This window comes from Falco punctatus, assembly GCF_963210335.1.
Source record: "Falco punctatus genome assembly, chromosome: 9".
Lineage (NCBI taxonomy): Eukaryota > Metazoa > Chordata > Aves > Falconiformes > Falconidae > Falco > Falco punctatus.
Genome location: NC_137589.1, coordinates 45,508,192 through 45,527,790, shown reverse-complemented (window position 1 = coordinate 45,527,790; position 19,599 = coordinate 45,508,192). Strand labels below are relative to the sequence as shown.

The window sequence follows — 19,599 nt, the reverse complement described above, 5'->3', positions numbered from 1 at the left end:
TACGTAAAATCAGGCTAATGCTGTCATGTCTGTCTGCCTGTGTCCTCTCTCCCAAATGACTTCTGAACCTGCTGGCCCGCTTCACACAAGTTTGGCTGAGGGCTTGCAGATAGTTAAGTCTGTGCAAATATGATGAAATTAGATGGTTGAAAGGAGGAAAAGGATCTTGTAAATGCCCCAAAACATCTGTCGCATCAGTTCATGTATTATTAGACACCAGAAATCCATGTGGGAGATGCTTCTTACAAACACTTCAACCACAAAACCATTTTCATTCTCAGTTCGTACATTTTTAGGCACGAAAGACCATCTCGAGATGTGAAACTGTAGGAAACAACACAAGTAGTTTCAGTGCTCACAGGCTGACCTTTTAATTTTAATGAAGACTGAAATTCTTTAGCACTCAAAGTGATTCCTGGAGCCAAGATTTAAAGTAAAAACAGCATAAATCATGGACCCAGAGGTGGAATGTCGGGAGGGTCAGCAGCACCGCGGCTGGACTCAGCACCATGGTGTGACTCAGCGACGCTTGCCGAGTTTGTTGATATTTGTGCCACTGTAACCGAGAGATAAATCTGGCCCTCGGCCACTGGCGTACAGTATTGTTTGGAAGAAAGAACACTGCTCCTCCATGCCAAAAACCCACAACAAAAAGAGTTTTGCTGGCCATTGAGCGAGGCACTGGAATAACTTCCCCCCGCTAAAACAATGCGGAGCGGAAACCTTTTAAAGTGGTAATTACCGAAGGGAAAAACATTTTTTTTTCTGAACATCCTTGTCTGAGGGACTAACAATACCTGGGAATACTAAAAGACTTTTACAATTCTTAATTGACTTTTTAGTCATGTGACTGTTTCATCTCTGCAATACCTGGCTCAGGGCTGGGCAATGAAACTTTCCCTTTCCAGCTCTTGCCAGCCTCTTTTCCTGAATCTCACGTGGCTGACACCAGTGAGTGTGTACTCAGGCTGTTAAAACAGAATATTTTGGTGTCCACTCACTGTGCCCCAGCCCAGACCGAGGTGAATTCGGCCCAAATAACTTGGCAGGGGCCACACGGCGTCAGCAAGCACCCGGCCCCAAGCACCCGGCCATGCTGGCTGCTGGTCCAGCTGCTGGACGTCCCTCCTGCCGTGCTCCTTCTGCAGCTCCTCTCCCTTCTCCTTCATCCCTGCGGCTGCGCCGGCCCCTCTGGCTCCTCTCTCTGCTGCTCACTTTCAATCACATCATCTCTTCACTCCACCAGAGCCCGGCTCCAAGGTTTCACTCCTCACTTCAGATCAAGTCAGCTTTCCTGCAGCTTTCACGGCGGCTTTCCAACCCGTCTGGGTTTTGATGTATGCTTTCCCTGACGTTTGTGCAGCCGAAGGAGATACAGGACCATTGTTGGAACATCCTTTTCCCTATCCCCCCTTAAGGGGCTTTGTTCCTGTTTAACTGGATTTCTTATTTTAAGTAACCTCAGTTATTTACTTGTGTTTTTAATGTTATATGCACGGTACACCTTTCTGTTGCTTCACTTATTTCCAGGATCTGGCATTTAGATCTGTTCTATCCTGTTCCTATACTGGGCTAACTGTTCTAAACCTAGGCTACATGTAAATCTGTTCTATTTTGCTACCTGTAGCTCTTCAGATCAGATCAGCTCTGCAGCCCAGCATCTTGCTGCAGCCTGTTTGGCTCTTATGTTTTAGCCAGTCTTTGGACGTAATTTAGTCTTGTGCAACATACCAGCTCTCTGTGCTGCTTCCCTGTGCTTGTGCTCTGGCATCACTTTTGGACTTCTTCACAGCTTTATGGCACCGTTCCTTTCCCTACGGGCGTTCAGATATGTCGTTCCAGAGATGGGGAAATGTATGCATATGGCGCTGATCAGGTTCAGGGAGCTAAGTCTGAGCACGCTGGGGTAGTCACACAGATGCAAACCTGCATCCCTGTCCCCAGGGAGGGCAAACAGCAGCGTGGGGTCACAGCACATCCCCAGATATAAGGCAAGTGCAGGCTCTCAGCAATGCCCTATACATGCTGGCAGGAGCTGTCACTGTGGCAGAGGGCAGGGGATGAGCCTCTCTTCCCCTTCCCTAGCCCAGGAGCAGAGCCACTGGGATGACAGCCGGAATAAAGCTGCCCTCCACTCCCCTGACTGGAGAGTGGGACCCGAAGGCTGGTCCCAGTTCCCTGGCTGGTGTGGGTAATGCAGGTGTACGTGCTACCTTCGTGGCTGTGGTGGTGCCGGGGGAGGCACGGGTGAGAGCAGGGCTAGAGAGTGTGCTGGGGGAGGCAGGAGCTGATGATGAGGACAGGCACCCTAATGAGCAAAGTTTCTTTGTTATCCGCTGGGATTTCTTTATTGATTGGTTGCCAGAGCCTCTTGTTTCTGAGAGTCTCCTTTTACACGATTCAGCTGAAGGTGTCGTTTTGGCTGGTGGTTGTCAGTGGAAAAATGTACTGCCTGCCCTTGACTGTATTTTTGAAAGGTGAGCAGAGCCAGAGCTTCGTTATGTTTATTTTCCACCTGGACTCATGAGCCTCACCATGGAGAGCACTTCCTGCTGTCCAGGTGATTTGGAAGGGGGTTTGGGTGGGAGTGATTGATGGGGCCACTCAGCCCTGCACAAGCAATGACATGAGCATCCCAAAGCTGTAGCAGTGGGCAATGCTGCTCCCTGTTTCACAGGCAGCCACCAGCCAGTCACTGCAGTACGTATTTTGTGTGTTCAACAGAGCAGTGTCTTGAACTGAGCTGTTGCTCCCAGTCTGGCCCCAGTACAAAGGTGCTGGGGCGAGGAACAGTCATGTGTACAGAAAATCCAGCATGCAGCCTCCCTTGTTGAAGGCTGTGGTAAAGGGAATAAGATATGCCCAGTAAATTCTCCGATAGGTTGTGTTTCTTCTGGGAGGTGGTGTAGCTGGAGGCAGATTAACTTTGCTTTGTGCATCGGCGTAGCCCCTGGCCGCCCGTGTCTGAGCAGGGCAGGGCAGGGGCCGGCAGCACTCAGGGACCCTCTGGGATGCAAGGGGCTCAGGGTGCTGCGCTGGTGGTGGAAAAGTGACTCCAGTTGTTGGGGGACCCTGGAAGGCTCGGGATGCTCTGCCAGTGAAACCGCCACCATTGGACCTTGCCCAACATCAGCGATCAGATACGTGTTTCCAATATGTAATCAAATCTCACGATGTCATTTTATTTTTCTGGTAGATGAAAAGGGCTGGTTTGATTTCAGAAACGAGTTTCCTCTATCTTCAGGGGCTACACCCATTCCCATCTTTCCCTGCCAATTTTTGTGGCTTCGTAACCTTTCTCCTATTTTCTCCTGGTGATTTTTCTTTTCCTGACTGTTGTGCAGAGGACCCATGCGAGCAAGGATGGAAACTGCAATAACTCTGAGCACCTGGGAGACTTGCACTCACCGCACGCTGATCGCTAAGCAACACCAAAAAATGTTTTTCCTGTTTTTCTTTTGGTTATAAGCACCTTAGGTGGTATTTGTTAAAAGAGCTGACTGAAACATGCTGGCAGAAAGGTGATGGGGAGATAAAAGCTGCCTTTAAAGACAAACAGCTCAAGAAACAGTCTTTACCAGGGGAGCTCTGGCGTGTCTGCAGCGTGTCAGGCTCCAGCAGTGTAATGCCTGCTGAGCTTGGCACTCGGGGGAACGCCACGGCTGGCAGCAGAGAAGCACGTGGAAAAGGAAAACGCTGCAGCCCAGAGCTGCAGCCACAGCTCCCTCTCAGCGTGGGGATGGTCCGTGACAAAACTCACTGGGTGTCTCGTGATCCTCTCCAAACAGCAAGTTCTGGACAAGCCTTCATGCCTGTTTTCCTGCATCCCCTTGCCACCAGTGCCCTGCAAAATGCTGTACAGTCTCTTGGTGCTTTTCACAAGATGGACCCTGTTGTCTTTGGCTTTCTGGGCATGTTTTAATGTTAGGAGTTACATTTTGCCTCTTATTTTTCTGAGTGTTTTCTTTCCATTTCAATGGCCGCGAAGGCATCAAGGCGCCTCTCCCCAGAAATGCCATCACACAGCATGCTATGGTCAGTTGTTTCTTAGAAAGTGGCTCGACTCCATCCTGCCCTGCCACATTGGCCTGGTTCTGCTGGGCTTTTAGAGGTCAGCAAGCCTGAAAAACAGCGGTTTGTCTTGTCACTTGCCGCTCTGTAATGAAAGATGCTCAAACACTACTTCTCATGCCATCCCACCCAGCTGTTGCATCGGGGAGAAATATTCCTGCAAGCTCTTGAGTCTCCGAGGTTTGTGGCATAATTGCATCGCTGCTGCTGAGCTTCAGGAGGCTGGAGTCTCCGCAGGAGATGCCATAGCCCAGCTGTGCGCAGGGGCTGCAGGAAATGAAACACAGAATAGCTGGATGGAGAGTTTTAGATCCTAATTGCCTGGGGATTTGGTGTGCTTCCTCTGCTAGGAACTGCCAATAATTAGGAGCTTGCCTCGCTGTGTTAGACATTTGGCGTGCTTCGGAGAGGCTGGAGGAGAGCTGCGTTCCTGAATTAACCCGGCGCTTAATCGGTAGCTGCCCGTGGGGGGCCGTGGGGAGGAGGGGATGTTGCAGCTGGAGAACAGGTGCCACTGGCAGAAGGGGCACAAAGTGCAGGAGAGCCTGGGTCAGCCTTCCTCCCTGCCAGCACAAAGAGTTCACAGTGCCTGATCGGCCCTGAGAAACTCCCAAAACCTGGAGGCAGAGTGAATGATCCAACTGCCTTGGATCTGAAATACTTGGCAGGGAATTTCTAAAATCCGAGCTTGCTATAAGCCGTGGCAAGTGGTGTGTGGCTCACCTCTAAAACCTGCTTAAACAGGGGCATGGGTGGTGTTTGCAAGTTCGAACTGGGACTGCGAGGGACTGAGGGCTGGCTGTGATCTGCTGGTCCCCAAATTTTGGGAGCAACTGCTCTAACCTGACATCTTTATGTGGATTGTACGGAATGGAGCAGTGACAGGAACAGTGACATCATTTCCCCTTCTTGCACAAGCCTGGAAGTTTTTTTCTTTGTCCAGAAGTAGAAAAGAGGGTACTAGTTTATTATTATTTCTTATAAAATAATTTTCCAGTTGAGACTGGGAAGTGGCAATGAAAGTCTTTCAAATTAAAATCTGAATGCCCCAAAAGTTTTGATTTAGGACTCAAATGCAAGTGCAACGAACAGCCTGACCTTTAGTTACTATTTCTTTTCTATCGGTAGTGCTTTTCCTCCAACGTGCCTTACAAACAGCCATGAGAAGGGCTTCCCCAGCCCCTACAATAGAAGGAAGTGTTCCCGTCTCCATTTTATGGCGAGCAGCCTGACACGGGGCACTGCAGGGATTTACTCAATGCGCCTCGTGAGTTGGTGCTGGAGCTTGGGACAGAGACTGGATAATGTTGTGACTCCCAGACAGCACAGCCCGGTTCCCATCGGGGGGCTGCCGGTTTGGGTCCCTCGTCACTCTGGTCGAACAGTGAAAGCTGGTGCTGTGTGATGCTCCGAGAGGCGGCTGGGCCCAATTCTTGCCTCCTGTGGTGGGAGCTGACGTTGCCTTCTTTCCTCTGGCATCTGCCCTGCTGTAGGATCGCGGAGGCTCAAGAAAATAGGGGTTTTGCGAGGCGGTGCCCGCTGCATGCCCTCGGGGCAGTGGCAGGAGCAGGGGGGTGTTTGCAGGCAGCCTGATGCCGTGCAGGAGGCAGCTAAAGCATGGCTGAGCAAAGCTGTGGGGTGGGCAGCCTCGCTCGCTCAGCCCGTGGCCTGATGGAAGAAAAAAACCCCCAGCAATATTGAGCACGGGAACTGGGTCACCGTGAGTTTTGTCCTGTAGGAAATACGCTGGAAAGCCCTTCTTGGAAGTGGAGCAGTGAGATGAAAGCGAAGGAGGGCAGTCGCTGGGAGGGCTGGAGGATGGAGCAGAGTGGGATGCTCGAAGGCTGCATCTAAGAGCTTGTACGAGACAGGGAGAGCCAACTTGGGGTCTGCGCTGAGCCCCGTTACTAAGAAACAAACTAAGATCTCAATCCTGACCCAAATGGATTGAGCTAAACCAGGAAACTAGCTAAGAGTTTCCAAAAGCCTCTCGGTGTTACCCACTCCACGTTATTCACCGTGCAGGGAAGCCTGCAGGCTGGAGACTGCGGCAGAGGAGCGTAGGTTTGTGATCTGTAGGTATCGGCCGTATGGGCTTGTATTTATTCAGCCAAGTGCTGATTGCAGAGTGGTGGAAAGAAACAAAGTAAGGGATTTCCCAGTTCCTGCACCCGTCTTTGCTCCTGCGCCCACTAAATTGATGGGACATTTATAGCTGGCGTCAATGCAAATGCTCAGCGTGTCGTGAAAAGTTTTTGCTGGGTTTGCCAAGTGTAAATTGTTGATGATTTTCTTTTTTTAATGAGTCAGTCATCGATCATTTTCTTAAATCCCCTGCTCTGGGAGTCACATCATATAAAAAAATTGCATTTTTCTGTTTCACCATTTTCAATTTCTAGACCTTCAGGGGTGCAGGAGAGAAACCTGAGGGTGTGATACTGCATGTTCCCTTGTGGCTGTATGCTTAGAGGCAAATAAGAAGCCCTGCAAAGTTATTTATTTTGAATCTCATGACTTTCAAGAGCCTGGTCCCTGACGGCTGAGTGTTTGGGGTTAGCTACACTGAGCAAACATCCTGAACTTGGGCTCCTGACCCCGCTTTGAGTGTTTTGCTTTTCAGACCCAGAAGGTTCCCAGGAGAGGAGAAAGGAAACTGGCTGGCTATTTTTAAACCCTTGCAGTTGCCTTCCTGCCTTATATTATTTATTATCCATTATCAGAAGTGTTTCTCCCCTGAAACCATCTTTAGTGGTCAACCAAGGGACCGGTGAAAATTGCCCATCAAACAGAGCTGCATCTTTCCTTAGAGGTCAGATGAAGCTGGAGGGTTTTGAAGGGTTTTGCCAACTGAAAATGAGTAGGGCTGTTATTACGTGCACTCGAGCAGTGCCACGGAATTCCAGTGGTGGGCCGTGATTACACTGCCCTAAGAGATAAACACCGAAGAAAAGCACCGTCTCCCTCCCAGAGACCCTACAGCCCAGAGAGGCAACTGATTGCTGCTGGAGAACCTGGTGCTGCCTCTGATTTCTGCATGCGCCAAGTGAACCGATGCACGCCACCGGTCTCGTTTCATAGCACATCTTGCTGCATCACGCGGTTTCTGCATGACGTGCTGGTGGGTCTGGGGACACCTCTGTGCGGAGCATCGTTGTGTCCTTTCTGCAGCAGAGAAAGCTCAGGTGACCTGTCTGGCACCATGGGGTGACCGGGGCAGGGATCGGGGCTTCATCTCTGCGCCTGGGCAGCCCTAAAATCTGCATCACCGCTAAGAGAGCATCCGGAAGGTGCAGGGCTGCCTCGGGGGCACGAAGCCCTGGCACAGGGCTGGCTCCCCTTTCCCAGGGTGTCCCAGGGAGTCCCCTTGACTCTCTGTGGCTTCAGATAAGGAGGACAATAGCCCACATTGTCCTCACTCATCCTTCTGCCTGGTAAACTTTCAAGTTGGAAGCACACCACATCCCTGGCAGCTGTGTTAATCCTTTCCTGCCCAGGCAGGAGCTGCTGGTGCCCTGGGCAGAGCTGGACGCGTGAGCATCGGCTCCATGTTCTCGTTGGGAATAAAGCCGCGGGGCTGGAAGGCCCTGGGAGGTTGATGTTATTTCAGCTGCGCAGAGAGCTGAGGCGTAAAAGTCTGGGTTTTGGTGGTGTCAGCAGCAGCTGCCCAGACCCTGTGACACGGTTTATGGGCAGCGTGTGAGGAGGGAAGAGGAAGAGCCCAGGGAGGGTGAAAGCACGCTGTGCTCAGCGCTGGGGGGGGTGACTAATGACAGGTTTGCCTGTTCCTCTTTGCCTCTGAAAACAAAATTGTTACAGGGTTTTGGCATCGTCTTGGGGGCTTGGGGCCTCTTTAAAGTGGGATCTGGGTCCCCGCTGTCCCCCCAGACCGTGGGTCCCTGCTGGGCCAAGCGCAGGTGCCCTGGCCCCTGCTCCCTGCCCTGCCGGTGCATGGCAAGGGCGGGGGGTGTCAGACCCTGCCCCGGCACTGACTCACTGCGGGGCCCCGGTCACGTCCCCTCATCCCCCGGGGGATGCTGCCGGTACCGTCCAGCTGCGGGCAGCGGAGCTGGGCAGCGCTCCCGGCACAGCAGCACAGCTGGCGGGGGGCTGCGCTCCTGCCGTGTGAGAAAACTTTGTCTGTTGGGACACAAACACGCGCTGTTAATGCTCCAGCGCTTGGATTTAAGACTTTTTCTTCGGGTGGTGGTGGGTGAACCCCAGTTCTGGGTGCTGCACGAACCCCTGGGGATACAAGTGTCCCTCTCCAGAGCCGCTGTCACCCCTACAGCTTTGCTCCCTCCCGCCCCGCCCCCCCGGTTAAAACCCCGCTGCTCGCATCCTCCCCCTCGGGGGGGTCTCCTGGAGCATCGCCCCCCTCCATCCCCATCCCCTCCAGGTTTCGCCCCTCCCGCAGCCCCCGCCCGCCGTTTCCGTGGGCTGCGCGGGTGCGGTGTCCCCCCCGCGGGGGCCGGGCCGTGCCGAGCCGTGCCGCCCCCGGGCGGGCGGAGGCAGCGGCAGGAATCCAGTGCCTGGTTTTGCAGCCCGGCCGGCTCCGTCCCGGCCCCGCCGTGACATCAGGCTGCTCGGCGGCGGCTGCGGGCTCCCGGCCGCCTGCCCCGCTCTGCGGGCGCTCCCGCCGCGCCTCCCGGGCCGCTCCGCTCCGCTCCATCCCGCCGGCCGCCCCTCTGCCCGCCGGCTCCGCGTCTCCCCGCGGGCATCCCCTCCCACCCCCCCCCCCCCCGGCGGAGCCCCGTGCCCCCCCCCGGGGGCGCTGGCGGGGCCGGCGGCGGAGCGCGGCGCCGGGGATGCGGCGGCGCTGCCCATGGTGAGCCGCCGGCGCGCCCCCCCGCACCATGCGGCCGCGCCCGCCCCCGAGAGGATGTTCGAGGGCTGCCGGCGGGCGCGGAGCCTCTGGGGCGGCGTGAGGCTGGAGGTGGCCGGCGAGAGCAGCCCCGTGGTGCTGCACAGCTTCACCCAGCTCGACCCCGACCTGCCGCCGCTGGAGGTGAGAGCGGGGGAAGGGGGGGAGGTTGGTGGTGGTACCGCTGCGGTGAGCTGGGGAGGGGGGCGCGGAGGGGGCCCCGCCGCACACCCCGCTTTGCTTTGGGGCTGCCATCTCGCTGGTGGAGTGGCCAAAGCTGGCCCGCAGGCTGGTGAGGGAGCGGCTGCAGGCTGCCTGCTGTGTGTAACCCTGTTGCAATGTATGTAGTAAGTGGGGGCCCCTGCTCGGTTTGCCCCTCTCCCCGTGCCTGGCTGGCAGGGAGGCTGCCAGGCTCTCCGCTGGGAGAAGCCACAGAGACGCTTTCCCTCCAAACAACCGGGAAACGGGGCAGATTGCTGAAACCGGGGCTTTTAATATTTTATTTGAGACTTTTCCTGCTGGAGGTAGGAGTCTGCTGTGATCTGAGCTGCTCGTAAAGGCTTCAGGCTTGGCCAAACCGCAAAAGTGTCCTCTGGGAAGGCTACAGGCATCAGGAGGACTTTGCTGGAGGATGCAAAATATTTGTGCTGCTTTGGATTCGGCGCCTGGCGGTTCAGGGTCGGACCAGTTCCCTGGAGGTTTCAGCCCAAGTGGTTTGTTGATGGCAGTTGTGTGTGGAGGCACCCAAAATAATCTGACTCAGAGCTGTGCTTTTTTTCTTAGAATAAATGATCATCTTCAGTGTGCCAGGAATGTCATTGATTTGGGGCAAACGTGTTGGGAGAAGCTCAGCTGGAGGAAGGTTTTGGTGTTAGAGGTGGTGCTTGCATGGCAGCGCCCAAGACCTGCGGGCTGGCCTGCGGGCGTGCTGGTGGTGCAGGGGTTAATACCAGCAAGGGTCACCAAGCCTGGCTTTGCTGGGATTTAGAGCCAGCTCCAGATGTGCTTCTCTGTTCTGGATGCTTCCCTGGAGGAGGGGAATCGCCACTAAACCCTTTTGGGTTGCTGTGCAGATAGCTGCGGAGGGCAGCCAGCATTTCAGGGGTGCCGGCTCCTTCTCCCAGCACTAAACCATTTATCCCATGACCTGTGATGGCGAGTCTCAGCTAGCCAACGCTGGGATTATCGGCTCCGGCTGTATCTGTTCACCTCTGGCTTTGTGGCCGGGGCTCATCAGCTCTGCCGAGAGTTCATGGAAGCTCCATCCAGCTTATTTTCCCCCCTTCCCCCCCTCCCTGCTTCTCTCTCCTGGGGGTGGGTGTACTGACATCGCCCAGAGTACATGGAGAACATCATCTGGTTCGTGTTATGCCTGGCAGGAAGTCCAGCCTCTCCGGCCCGCAGCGCTCCGGGAGGCCGAGGGGCCGTGCTTTTGGCAGAGAGAGCAAAAGGAGTGGGAAAGGGGGAGGAAAAGAGGGGGCGATTGCAGCGTGCTGCTCCTCTCACCCCAGGGGGAGGCTGCCTGGCACGTGCGAGCCCCCGTGCACCCCAAGCAGAGCAGGCTCTGGAGTGCTGGAGAGGGTTTGGCAGCATCTCTGGTGATGGGGGCTGCAAAGGAAAAGTCAGCAGGGCTGGGGGGCACTCGGCATGGCCCCCGCTGTTCCTGAGCGAGCCCTCGCTCACCTGTGCGCGGTGGAGAGAGAGGTGAGTACCCACCAGATCCTCTGAGGTTGGTTTGCCCATATTTCCCCTCTGGGCTGTACGTGGCTCTGTGCTGCGTGAGGGTCAGAGCACGGTCCTGGGGCCAGCCCTGAACAACTGGCCAACAGATCCCTCCTTTCGCTCTAGCATCCATTTGCAAGTGGTGGCAAGAAAAGTTACATCCCAGAGTGGTGTATGGTGACCTGCTGTCTCCCGAGAAGCTTTGAGATGCTCAGGGAGCCACTAATCTCTACTATATTCTCATGTGTGGGCTTCCACGTTGCTCGCTAATGCTGGCTGGCATCGCGGTGCACAACAGAGGGAAAGAAAATAAGAGTCTCAGTGTTGTGACAACTGTCCTGGCAGCAGCCTGGTGTGGTTATAATCCTCGGGTCGAGTTACTGTGCAAGACGCACTCTGGGAGAAGGCAGATTATTTGATTAAGGAACCCCCTGGAGACCATCGATGTTTTGTGGAGCCCCGTTGATAGCGCTGCCATCAGTCCCTGATGGGAGCCCTGGGCTGACACCTCTGCCCAAGGGAGCTGCGCTTCCTGGGCTCGGCATGTCCCCTGTGCTGGGACAGAGCTGTTTTTGGAGGAGCTGTGCCAGCTTATGAGGTGGATAGTCTGGTCCCACAGGGAATAGAGGATCCCTGGAAGGCTGCTGGGCGAGTTGTGGAGAATGCGGATCTCATTTTCCACTCCTCAGCTGAGCCCCTGCGGATGTCAGCAGGGCAGCTCTTTGGATGTCTCCTGCAGCAACAGTATCGATCACCCAGGCATCACTCTGAGGTCCTACTCAAGGTCTCATGGCCACGTGTTACTGGGTGTTCTCACCGTGATTTTAACCACAGGGAATGGAAAATTTAGACTGTCTGAAGCGAGGGACTGGCAGAGCAGCTTTGCAGACCTTTTGCTCTGGCCTTTCCAGTTCCAGTCCATCCCAAATCAGCAATGAGTGTCCTTCCTATCCAGTGGCAGCCACAGAGTGAATTTGGTGGCCCTCCTCCTGGCCCTTGCTGGACAATCATGCCATAAGCACCCCTGCAGATGACACAGACTGAAACTTTCATGGGGCTGATGTTGCGAACCTCTAGACAAGTGGCTGAGCTGACGCATAGCAAAGCCACTTGTGTCCCTGTGAATCTGGCTCTGTTTGTTTTCTGCACAATCAGGAGATTTTCAGTTGCTAAACGCATCCTCAGAAACTTGAATTGCTCAGCCCAGATGCCTTGGAGGTCAGTGCTTGCTCTTTACAGCTGGGAGGGAGGCGAGGGAAGGGAACAGATATCTCTTAAAAGGTATTTTCTTTTAGCTTCCTATGGTGCCTTTGGAAGAAGATCCTTTTCTCCCAGCTTGTTCTCCTCCCCCAGGCACAACCTGATATGCCCCTTGCAATTTGCCAGATGAACATCATCTGTTGATACTTCTTGGATGGGGACCTACCTTCTGGCTCCCTTCCAGAAAGGTTTGGAGCCGGCGGTGAGGCCAGGAGCGGGTTCAGATGCTGATTGTTGGGGGCTGCTGCAGGGTGGGAACAACAGAGTTGGGAGGGATTTTAATAATTATTATTGAATATGGTTAGAGAGAAGTTGGAGAGAGGCTTCTAAATGTGTTTGTATAAGAGTTGTGTTTCTTGGAGGCTGCCATGCCATGTTTCCACAGAGGTGGGATATCCTCCGGTACTGGGATCTCGCTGAGGTTTACTGGATTTAGCACCAGACTGGCAGACCTGGGAACGGAACACTTTGACCTATAGGCTGGATGGGGAACCCCTCCCTGGCCACCCCTGCAGCGGGGGAGGCAGGCGGTCCTGTGCTGCAGCTTGGGGTGCTTCAGGGCCCCCCAGATCACACTGTTTGGGAGCTGGGGGCTGCCTGTGAGCATCCCACCATTAGGGCCAGCGCATGGCTTGTTTTTAGGGCCACCTGAGCTGGTCCAGCCATAGGAAGGGCTTCACTGCTAGCAGCTCCTCCATCACCCTTTCCGCCTCTCTAATTGTCAGCCAAAAGACGTGTAATTGAAGGAGCTGAGAGCTTATTTAGGTCACTCTAGACCACATTTAAAGGCTGACTATCCCCTGCTTGTACTTTTTCTAACGCCCTTATCTCCAGAGCTGCCTAGTGACTGGCTTCCAAGCAGACGTATGCCTTTTCTTGAAATATATATTTGCGGCAGGCAGGGCTGCTTCAGTTCTCAAATATTTCTTCATCTCCCATGGACTCAGCAAGAGGGGGGAAAAAAATGTCGTTGCTAAGGAGCGGGATTTGGATACAAAGCTGGCCGAGCTGCTGGCAGGGGGCCCGGGGGGCTCCAGCGCAGCTCATGGTGGGTCGGAGTTTGTGCGTTACTCTGGTGGGATGGCACCTGCAGGGTCTGGATGAGGGGAGTCAGGATCTGGGCCTTGGGGAGAAAGAGTTGGGTTGTAGGACTCATACCCTCCATAGATTACTTTGTTCGGCCGGTGCTGTTAGTGTGCGCGGTGCTGGGTCAGACCCAACAGCAGCATCCACAGCCTGTCTAAAATGCCTGGTGGGGCTCTGTGGGACCGTCATTCTGCAGCAAGGAGCATCCATCCGTAGGCTGGAAGGTGAGGCTGGCACGAGGGGTCTTTGGAGGAGGGACTCTGTGCCCAGGGAGACCTGTTAAGCATCACACTGAAACTGTATTGCAGCCTCTGGCTGGAGCATGCCTGCTTGGGAAGATGGGCAGCAGGGGAAGGATGGAGTTGTTTGGCTACTTTTTGTCTTGTTCCTGTCCCCGTGTGGGTCATCCCAGCAGCCCCAGCCCTCCTGGCTCACGGAGCTCCAATGAAGATGCATTTGGACTTTGCTCCTGAGCTTTTAGGGAAAGGGAGCGCTGAGCTCCTGCGTGGAGTAATCCCGGCTGCTCCCTGGGGGCTTTGCCTTGCAGGTTGGCCATCGGCATGGAGACACCGGGAGGGAGTCAGAGCAGGGATGGAGGTGCAGGGAACCTACTCGCACGGGAGTAGCTTTGCTCAATGTAATCTGGTGTTTGCAGAAGGGCTTTTGTGGATGGGCCTTTTGTTCTCTTAATACCTGGGAAGGGCTTTCCCAGAGGCGATGGGGAAAGTCCTTTCCTAAATCTCTGGGTGGGCCATGCCGTCGCGTGGGCTGCAGGGAGCAAACGCCGCCCGTCTCCGTGCAGTGAAGTGGGGACTCTGCAACACCCAAACCCTCCGTCCGTCTTCACCTGATTTTGATATGGTTTTATGACATTATGCAAATAATCTCTATAAAGTTTTTGGCTCTATTCTCGGGGCTGTGTTGGTACAGGTTCTTACAGGGCAGTGCTTTTACGTTAGATAACCGCCGAGAGTTTCTCTCCAACATACCTGAGGGTCACTAGTTATGTGACAGCTAAATGTCAGTGGAGATTAAGCACGTGTGGCCGGTTTCACTTGCATAGCTTGACAGCAGTGAGTTTGTTTTCATTACACAGTTGGTATTTCGATGAGCCCGGCTGTCAGAAGCACGCTGGGATGGGGAAGGGCATCTTCCCGCTCTGCACGTGGGGTGCTGGGTGCCCGTGCAGCGGGGCCGGTGGGCACAGCTGCCTGGCCAGCCCCAGGCTCGGTGGAGGCGAGATGGAGATGGCTCTAGCTGCCAGGCACCAGCCGAGTCCCTGGAGCTGACAGGGGAGGAAAAAAGTTGTTTCAACTTGCAAACAGAGCATATTGGAGAGGAAACTCATCAGAGGCAACTTCATCTGGAATGCTGAGGCATTATTTTTAGAGTGGCTTTTCTTTCTGCTAACCACATGTTAACAAACAGCAGCTGGGCTGAGGGGCTGTGTGGAAACCTGCTTTTCAAAGGGCTCACTCCCCTTCTTACCAGGAACTTCTTTTCATGTGATGCAGCAAAACCACGCAGCCTTTCCCTGCACTTCGAAGTGGTTGGGTCTCCATGGAGACTCGCAAGCTGAGCCTGCCCCAGGCTCCCCGCTCCAGCCCTGTTTTCATCTGTGAAATGATGTGTTTGGTTTGGGTTCACCTCATAGGGTTGGAACCAACTTCAGGAAACCATCGTTTAGCCAGGCTGGGCAAAGCCAAGCATGTTGCCTGAGACTGGCAGGGTGAACACTCAGCTGTGGGAAGCAGGCGGGGATGCCGATGGGTGCACCACGGTGTGGTTGGGGCGTTCAGGACCTTGCCTGCCTGTTCAGGCAAAAACCTCAGGGATTTTGGTCAAAGACACTTACCTGAAAGGCTCAGGACCGGTGAGGTCCAGCTCTGTGCATCGCAGCGGCAGCAGAGCTGGTGAGCTGGAGGGTGTGTGTTGGGGGGGTGAGCCGTGGCTGATGGCGTCACCCCCATTCCTCCCACACTGTGACCCCCACAATCACTGCAGACTTTTCAGAGCAAAGCAAATCCTCAGTTTTGTTTATCATGTTAAAGCAGCCCAGCTTTTCTCCAAACGTTGCTTTTTGTTTGCTTTTGATTTCTTTCTTTAATGGATATTTGGTCCTGGCTGCAGTTGTGCAGGTCAGGGCCCCTTGGCCAGATCCCTGTGCCGAGTGTTGCTGGTGAACATCACTGTGATTACTGGGTTTCTAGACAATGTGGTTTACTAGATCCAGTCCCGGTTGCGACAATGAGAGCTGGCATTAGGAGAGGCCAGGCTGGTCCCTCCCTCGCAGCACGCTGGAGTGACTCAGAGAACAGTTATGGCTCATGCCAGTGTCATAACAAACACTTATTCCCAGAGGTGTTTCTTGAGGGGGAGGGTACCCCACAAACTCCATCTCTCCCAGTCCTCATTTCCATGGATTTTAGCATGTTCCTCAGCAAAACTCAGCTCTGGGGAGGATAGGGCTGTTTGGGGCTCGACTTTGGTCCAGGCAGTGTCAAAGGAAAGGAGCCAGGGAAGGATGCCCTATGGTTGTTGTGCACATCAGCTTTTTGGGTATCTCAGGGTTTGTTCCCCAAACTCATTTTAAATGGGAGGGTGATCCACAGGGATGCTCACCTGTGGATGGCAATGCCAGGGGATGAACAGGGCAGGAACAGACGAGTCAGGGTAGGAGCGTGTCTGTGCCGGCTCACCAAAGTGCTGTGGCCAGGAGGAACAGGCTTGCGTGGTGCTTTACCTGCCACGAAGGAGCTTTAGCCACGTGAGGGAATGCTTGCCTGCAAATGCCCACGGTGACCCAGCACCGGGTTGAAATCCCCATGACTGGTGTCCCCGAGCAGGTGCAGGCATGCTGCTGAAGATGCTGGTACACCTTCGTCATCAGCCGTCGCTGGAGAAGGGCTGTGGCTTAAGTGGCAGGAGAAAACTTAGTTCCAAAAGTCTGTGTTGAATCAGGGCAGGTGGGGAAGTGGAGTGACCCTGTGTGACACTGCCCGCTGCCTCCCTGCCACCCCCCGGGTTTGGCTGGCGCCTGGCGGAGGGCTGGCTGCCGGCAGGTCCTGCTCTGGCACGGTCCACAGCAGCACCCACATCTACGAGTGCAGAGCTGAGGGTCTGGGTAGGGAATTCATCCCATCACCCAGCTGCCCACACACCCACGTTCCTCGTGCCGCAGCCGCTCTGCACCCCCTGCGTGCGCAGGATCTGGCCCCCCAGCACTCAGGGTGGGGCCTCGCTCCAAATCTCGCTGCTTGGGCTCCTGGCACATGTGTTCAGGCACTTGACAACAGCTGGATTTTTTTTTATTTATTATTTAATAATTTTTTCCAGTTGTTTTCTCCCCAAAGGTGCCAATTAAACTTCAGCTCTTGGTTGCTTCAGCTGTGGAAATCGGAATTAGTTGGCTGAGCAGCTTGATCGCAGGCGCCCCAGGTGTCATCTTGTTGACTCCTGCCCCTCTGCCTGCTTATATAGCACCTAATGCCTCATTGACACCTATTTAAGTAATGCTGGGAAGGTGAGATTTTCTTGATCACAAAGCAAAAGTGCTTGCTCTTCTCGCTTCCAGCTTCCCACAGGCACCCCAGGGAGGGTGACAAGGAGCGGGGCACCATCCAAGAGGAGAATCTCTCCCAGCCTTTCCCTGGGACGAAGGGGATGACCTGGGACCTGCAGCTGGGCTGTGGTGGGACACACTGGGGCTGCGGGTGTCAGGAGGAGGCTGGGACGAGCCGGGCTCAGCCCGGATCTCGGCGTGGGGTGGCCGGGAACATGCCGGCAGCAAATGGAGGCATCCTACGTCATCCTGGCCGCGGTGGGAGTTGGGCGTGAGGGGCACGGCCGGAGAACAAAGCCTCGCATTTATTCCTCCGGTCCTTTCACCGGCAGCCCCTCATTGCCTCCCTGCGCTGGATTGTTCCTGCATTTTCTCTGCTTCAGCTGTTTACTGGGTCACCCTGATGCAGACACGCACACAAAGAGCAAGCCATGCGGCGAGGCTGTTCTGTGCCACCGGCACCGCGAGCCCCTCTCCGGCCCCGAGGAGCACAGTGGTGCCATTGAACCAGGCTGGGGGAGTGCCTGAGCCTGCCCTGCTCTGGGGTCGGGGTGGGCTGGGGGCATCTAGAGCCCCCCGGGCATCCTCCCCTGCACAGGCTGGGGCAGTGGGATTTTAGGGAGGGGGGGGGTCCAAGAGGTCTGGGCTTGTCGGCTTTGCCCACACTTCAGTCACACCAGCTTTAGCGGAGGGAATGTAAGTTGGCGTAAGGCAGTGTAAACACATGGGTGGACACATTTATTTCACGAGGGCTTATTTTGGTTCAGCTTATCTAAGCTAAAGATGTGTCTGAGCTAAATCGAAATTAACCTCGTTCAAATTGAAGGGAGACAGCGCAGTTACTATAAGCCAGACCGCAGCCAGACAGGGCCGTGGCTTTTGGACAGCCTCCAACGTGTCCACCCCAATCTGTGCACCTTCAAAATCACAGAAAGATAGGACTTTGTTTTCTTTTTCCCTCTGCAAGCTCCAGCAGGTGAGTTACTGCACAGCCAGCCATTTACAGCTTACCCAGGCTGCTTGGGAACGGCGTGGGGCAAAACTCCCTGGGAGATGTTGGCGTGGGACTGGTGGGATGGTTTGGTGGCATGGGGGGTTGAAAGCCACCTCCTGGCTCTGGGCTGGTGTCCTGTGCCAGGCAGCTGCTGGAGCCACGAGTTGCTTTGCCCTTGCTGTGCATCCCGCATGCCTTGCTTGTGCCACAGGTGTGCGCCCCAGTGTGCGCTTGGCTCGTGTGGGTCATGTACGTGCCGGGGGTGAGAGGGAGGTTTGACAAACGGAGCCGGTTTTAGAGCAGCCGATACACCTTAAAATTGATTTTTTGGTTGTCTGGACTGGCACATGGGCTACGAGCTGAGAACAGGGAAATATTTGTTCAAGGCTTTGTGTCTCTGAGAATGTAAAGGCTTGACTTTCAGGAGGGATGGACTCACTGGCTCGCAGGTGCTGGTAGACATGAGGGACCAGCATTACCAGCATTTGCAACAGCAAACAAGTCTGTGTGTTCTAGTTAACGATTGTGAAGACATACCTGACGTTTCAGGAGTGACCGTACCGATTGGTTTCAAGGTACGTCAGCTCCCACATGCCAACCTAATCAAACACCCGTGGCGGTTCTTGCTGCTGCAGAAATAATGTACTGGGAGCTCGAGGGGCCCATTTCAGCAGCGGGATCAATGGAGTGTCGTTAGGTCAGGTCGGCTTGAGCTGCAACCTCTTCGGGACATCCGTCCTGTTTTTCTTCGCATTTGAACAAGGCACTATAGAGCCGTCGTGTTGCGTATGACTTCCAGGTGCTGCTGCACACACACACACACAAATAATCAATTTTTGAACTTGTTTCTGCTATGGGGTTTGCAGATTTTTGTGTTCCGTCTTGGTGAAATACAGACCTTTGTTCTGAGCTGAAATGACTTTACTATGAGACAGTCTTTATTTAACCTTACAGAGCAATAGGTATTAATTTTTCATACACCGGTTTTCACCAGTCATGTCGTTCTGGTTTCACTTTCAGTAATTACCCCCTGGGCTGTAGGCGAGTTCATAGCGGAGCGATTGCTGTGTAAGCCAAGGCCAGCTGCGTCCCTCCTATGCGAGCCTGACTCTGCGTAGGCGTTGGCGCTGAGCATGGATGCTGCCGAAACGCACGCCAAAGTGATCACGAACACAAAGCTAAGGACTGTGGAGCAAGAGCTAGAACTGCTGTGTCGGCGGGATCTTTTTTCCATCGACTTAGAGAGGAAGCAAAACCTGCTGCACTCAGTTTTCTTCTAACCTTCAGCAGCCTCTGAAGGGAGCCCGTCCCAGCACGTCCCCTGGTAGGGAACGTGAGGGTGGTCCAGCTTTGGAAGTGTCTTCTCATGGGATGCAGATGTCTAGGTGGAGGTGCTGGTGGTCTTCTGTACTCCCAGGTGTAGGAAACACAGGGTTTGGAGTTTAACAGTCATCTGGCATCTCTGGCACTGCCAGCGGCAGATGGAGTTTACTTTTCTCTGGGGAGTCCCCTAGTAAGGCTGGTCCTGCAGCACCTGCATCAGGGGGCCTGATCCTGCCCCCTTGGAGTCTGGAGAGGACGGAGCGGATACACAAAGTCTTTGCAGATCTTTGACTCTTAATTTCCAGACCATAAAAAGAACGAAAAAGTCTCTACGTGTGAGCAGGCTCTTAGTTTTCTTTAAAAGCAAAACAAAAGCAAATGGGGGAGGAATCCTGTGTATCTGCTCTGTCTCGTTTCTGGACCCAAGTGCTGAGCTCCTAATCCTTGCTCCAGCCGCTGACTCACTGCATGCGAGTCACAAGATGCCTTTGTAACCGATCCACCAGCCGCTGCTTTCTCCTCTTCCTAAGCTGCCAGGGTGGAGAAGACTGCCTTGGATATTGCCGCTAACCCTGCTGGGTTACAGAGGCAGGATCAGACCTGCCGTCGATCTGGGGCAGCCCCAACCCTGAGGGAGGAGGTGTGAAGTCCCCAGGAGAGGCAGATACGGGGTGATGTGCACCCTTCCTCTGCCCTATCCTGCTCCCTGGGAGCGTGTGG

At 54.5% G+C, this 19,599-nt stretch overlaps 1 protein-coding gene across 6 annotated transcripts in view; it reads left to right on the top strand.

Moving 5' to 3' along the window:
• RALGDS (ral guanine nucleotide dissociation stimulator) overlaps positions 1 to 19,599 on the top strand; it is a 61,703-nt gene that overhangs the window by 27,121 nt on the left and 14,983 nt on the right. For 2 of the 6 annotated variants that reach the window (XM_080402986.1, XM_080402984.1), the window contains exon 1: positions 8,752 to 9,076. The exons of 2 other annotated variants lie outside the window; for them this stretch is intronic. In XM_080402986.1, the coding sequence (XP_080259112.1) occupies positions 8,894 to 9,076 (183 nt within the window). In that variant the 5' untranslated portion in view covers positions 8,752 to 8,893. Of the gene's footprint in view, positions 1 to 8,523; positions 9,077 to 9,179; positions 10,637 to 19,599 lie in introns of those variants that run through there. 2 more of the 6 variants (XM_080402988.1, XM_080402987.1) reach the window with 2 other exon arrangements.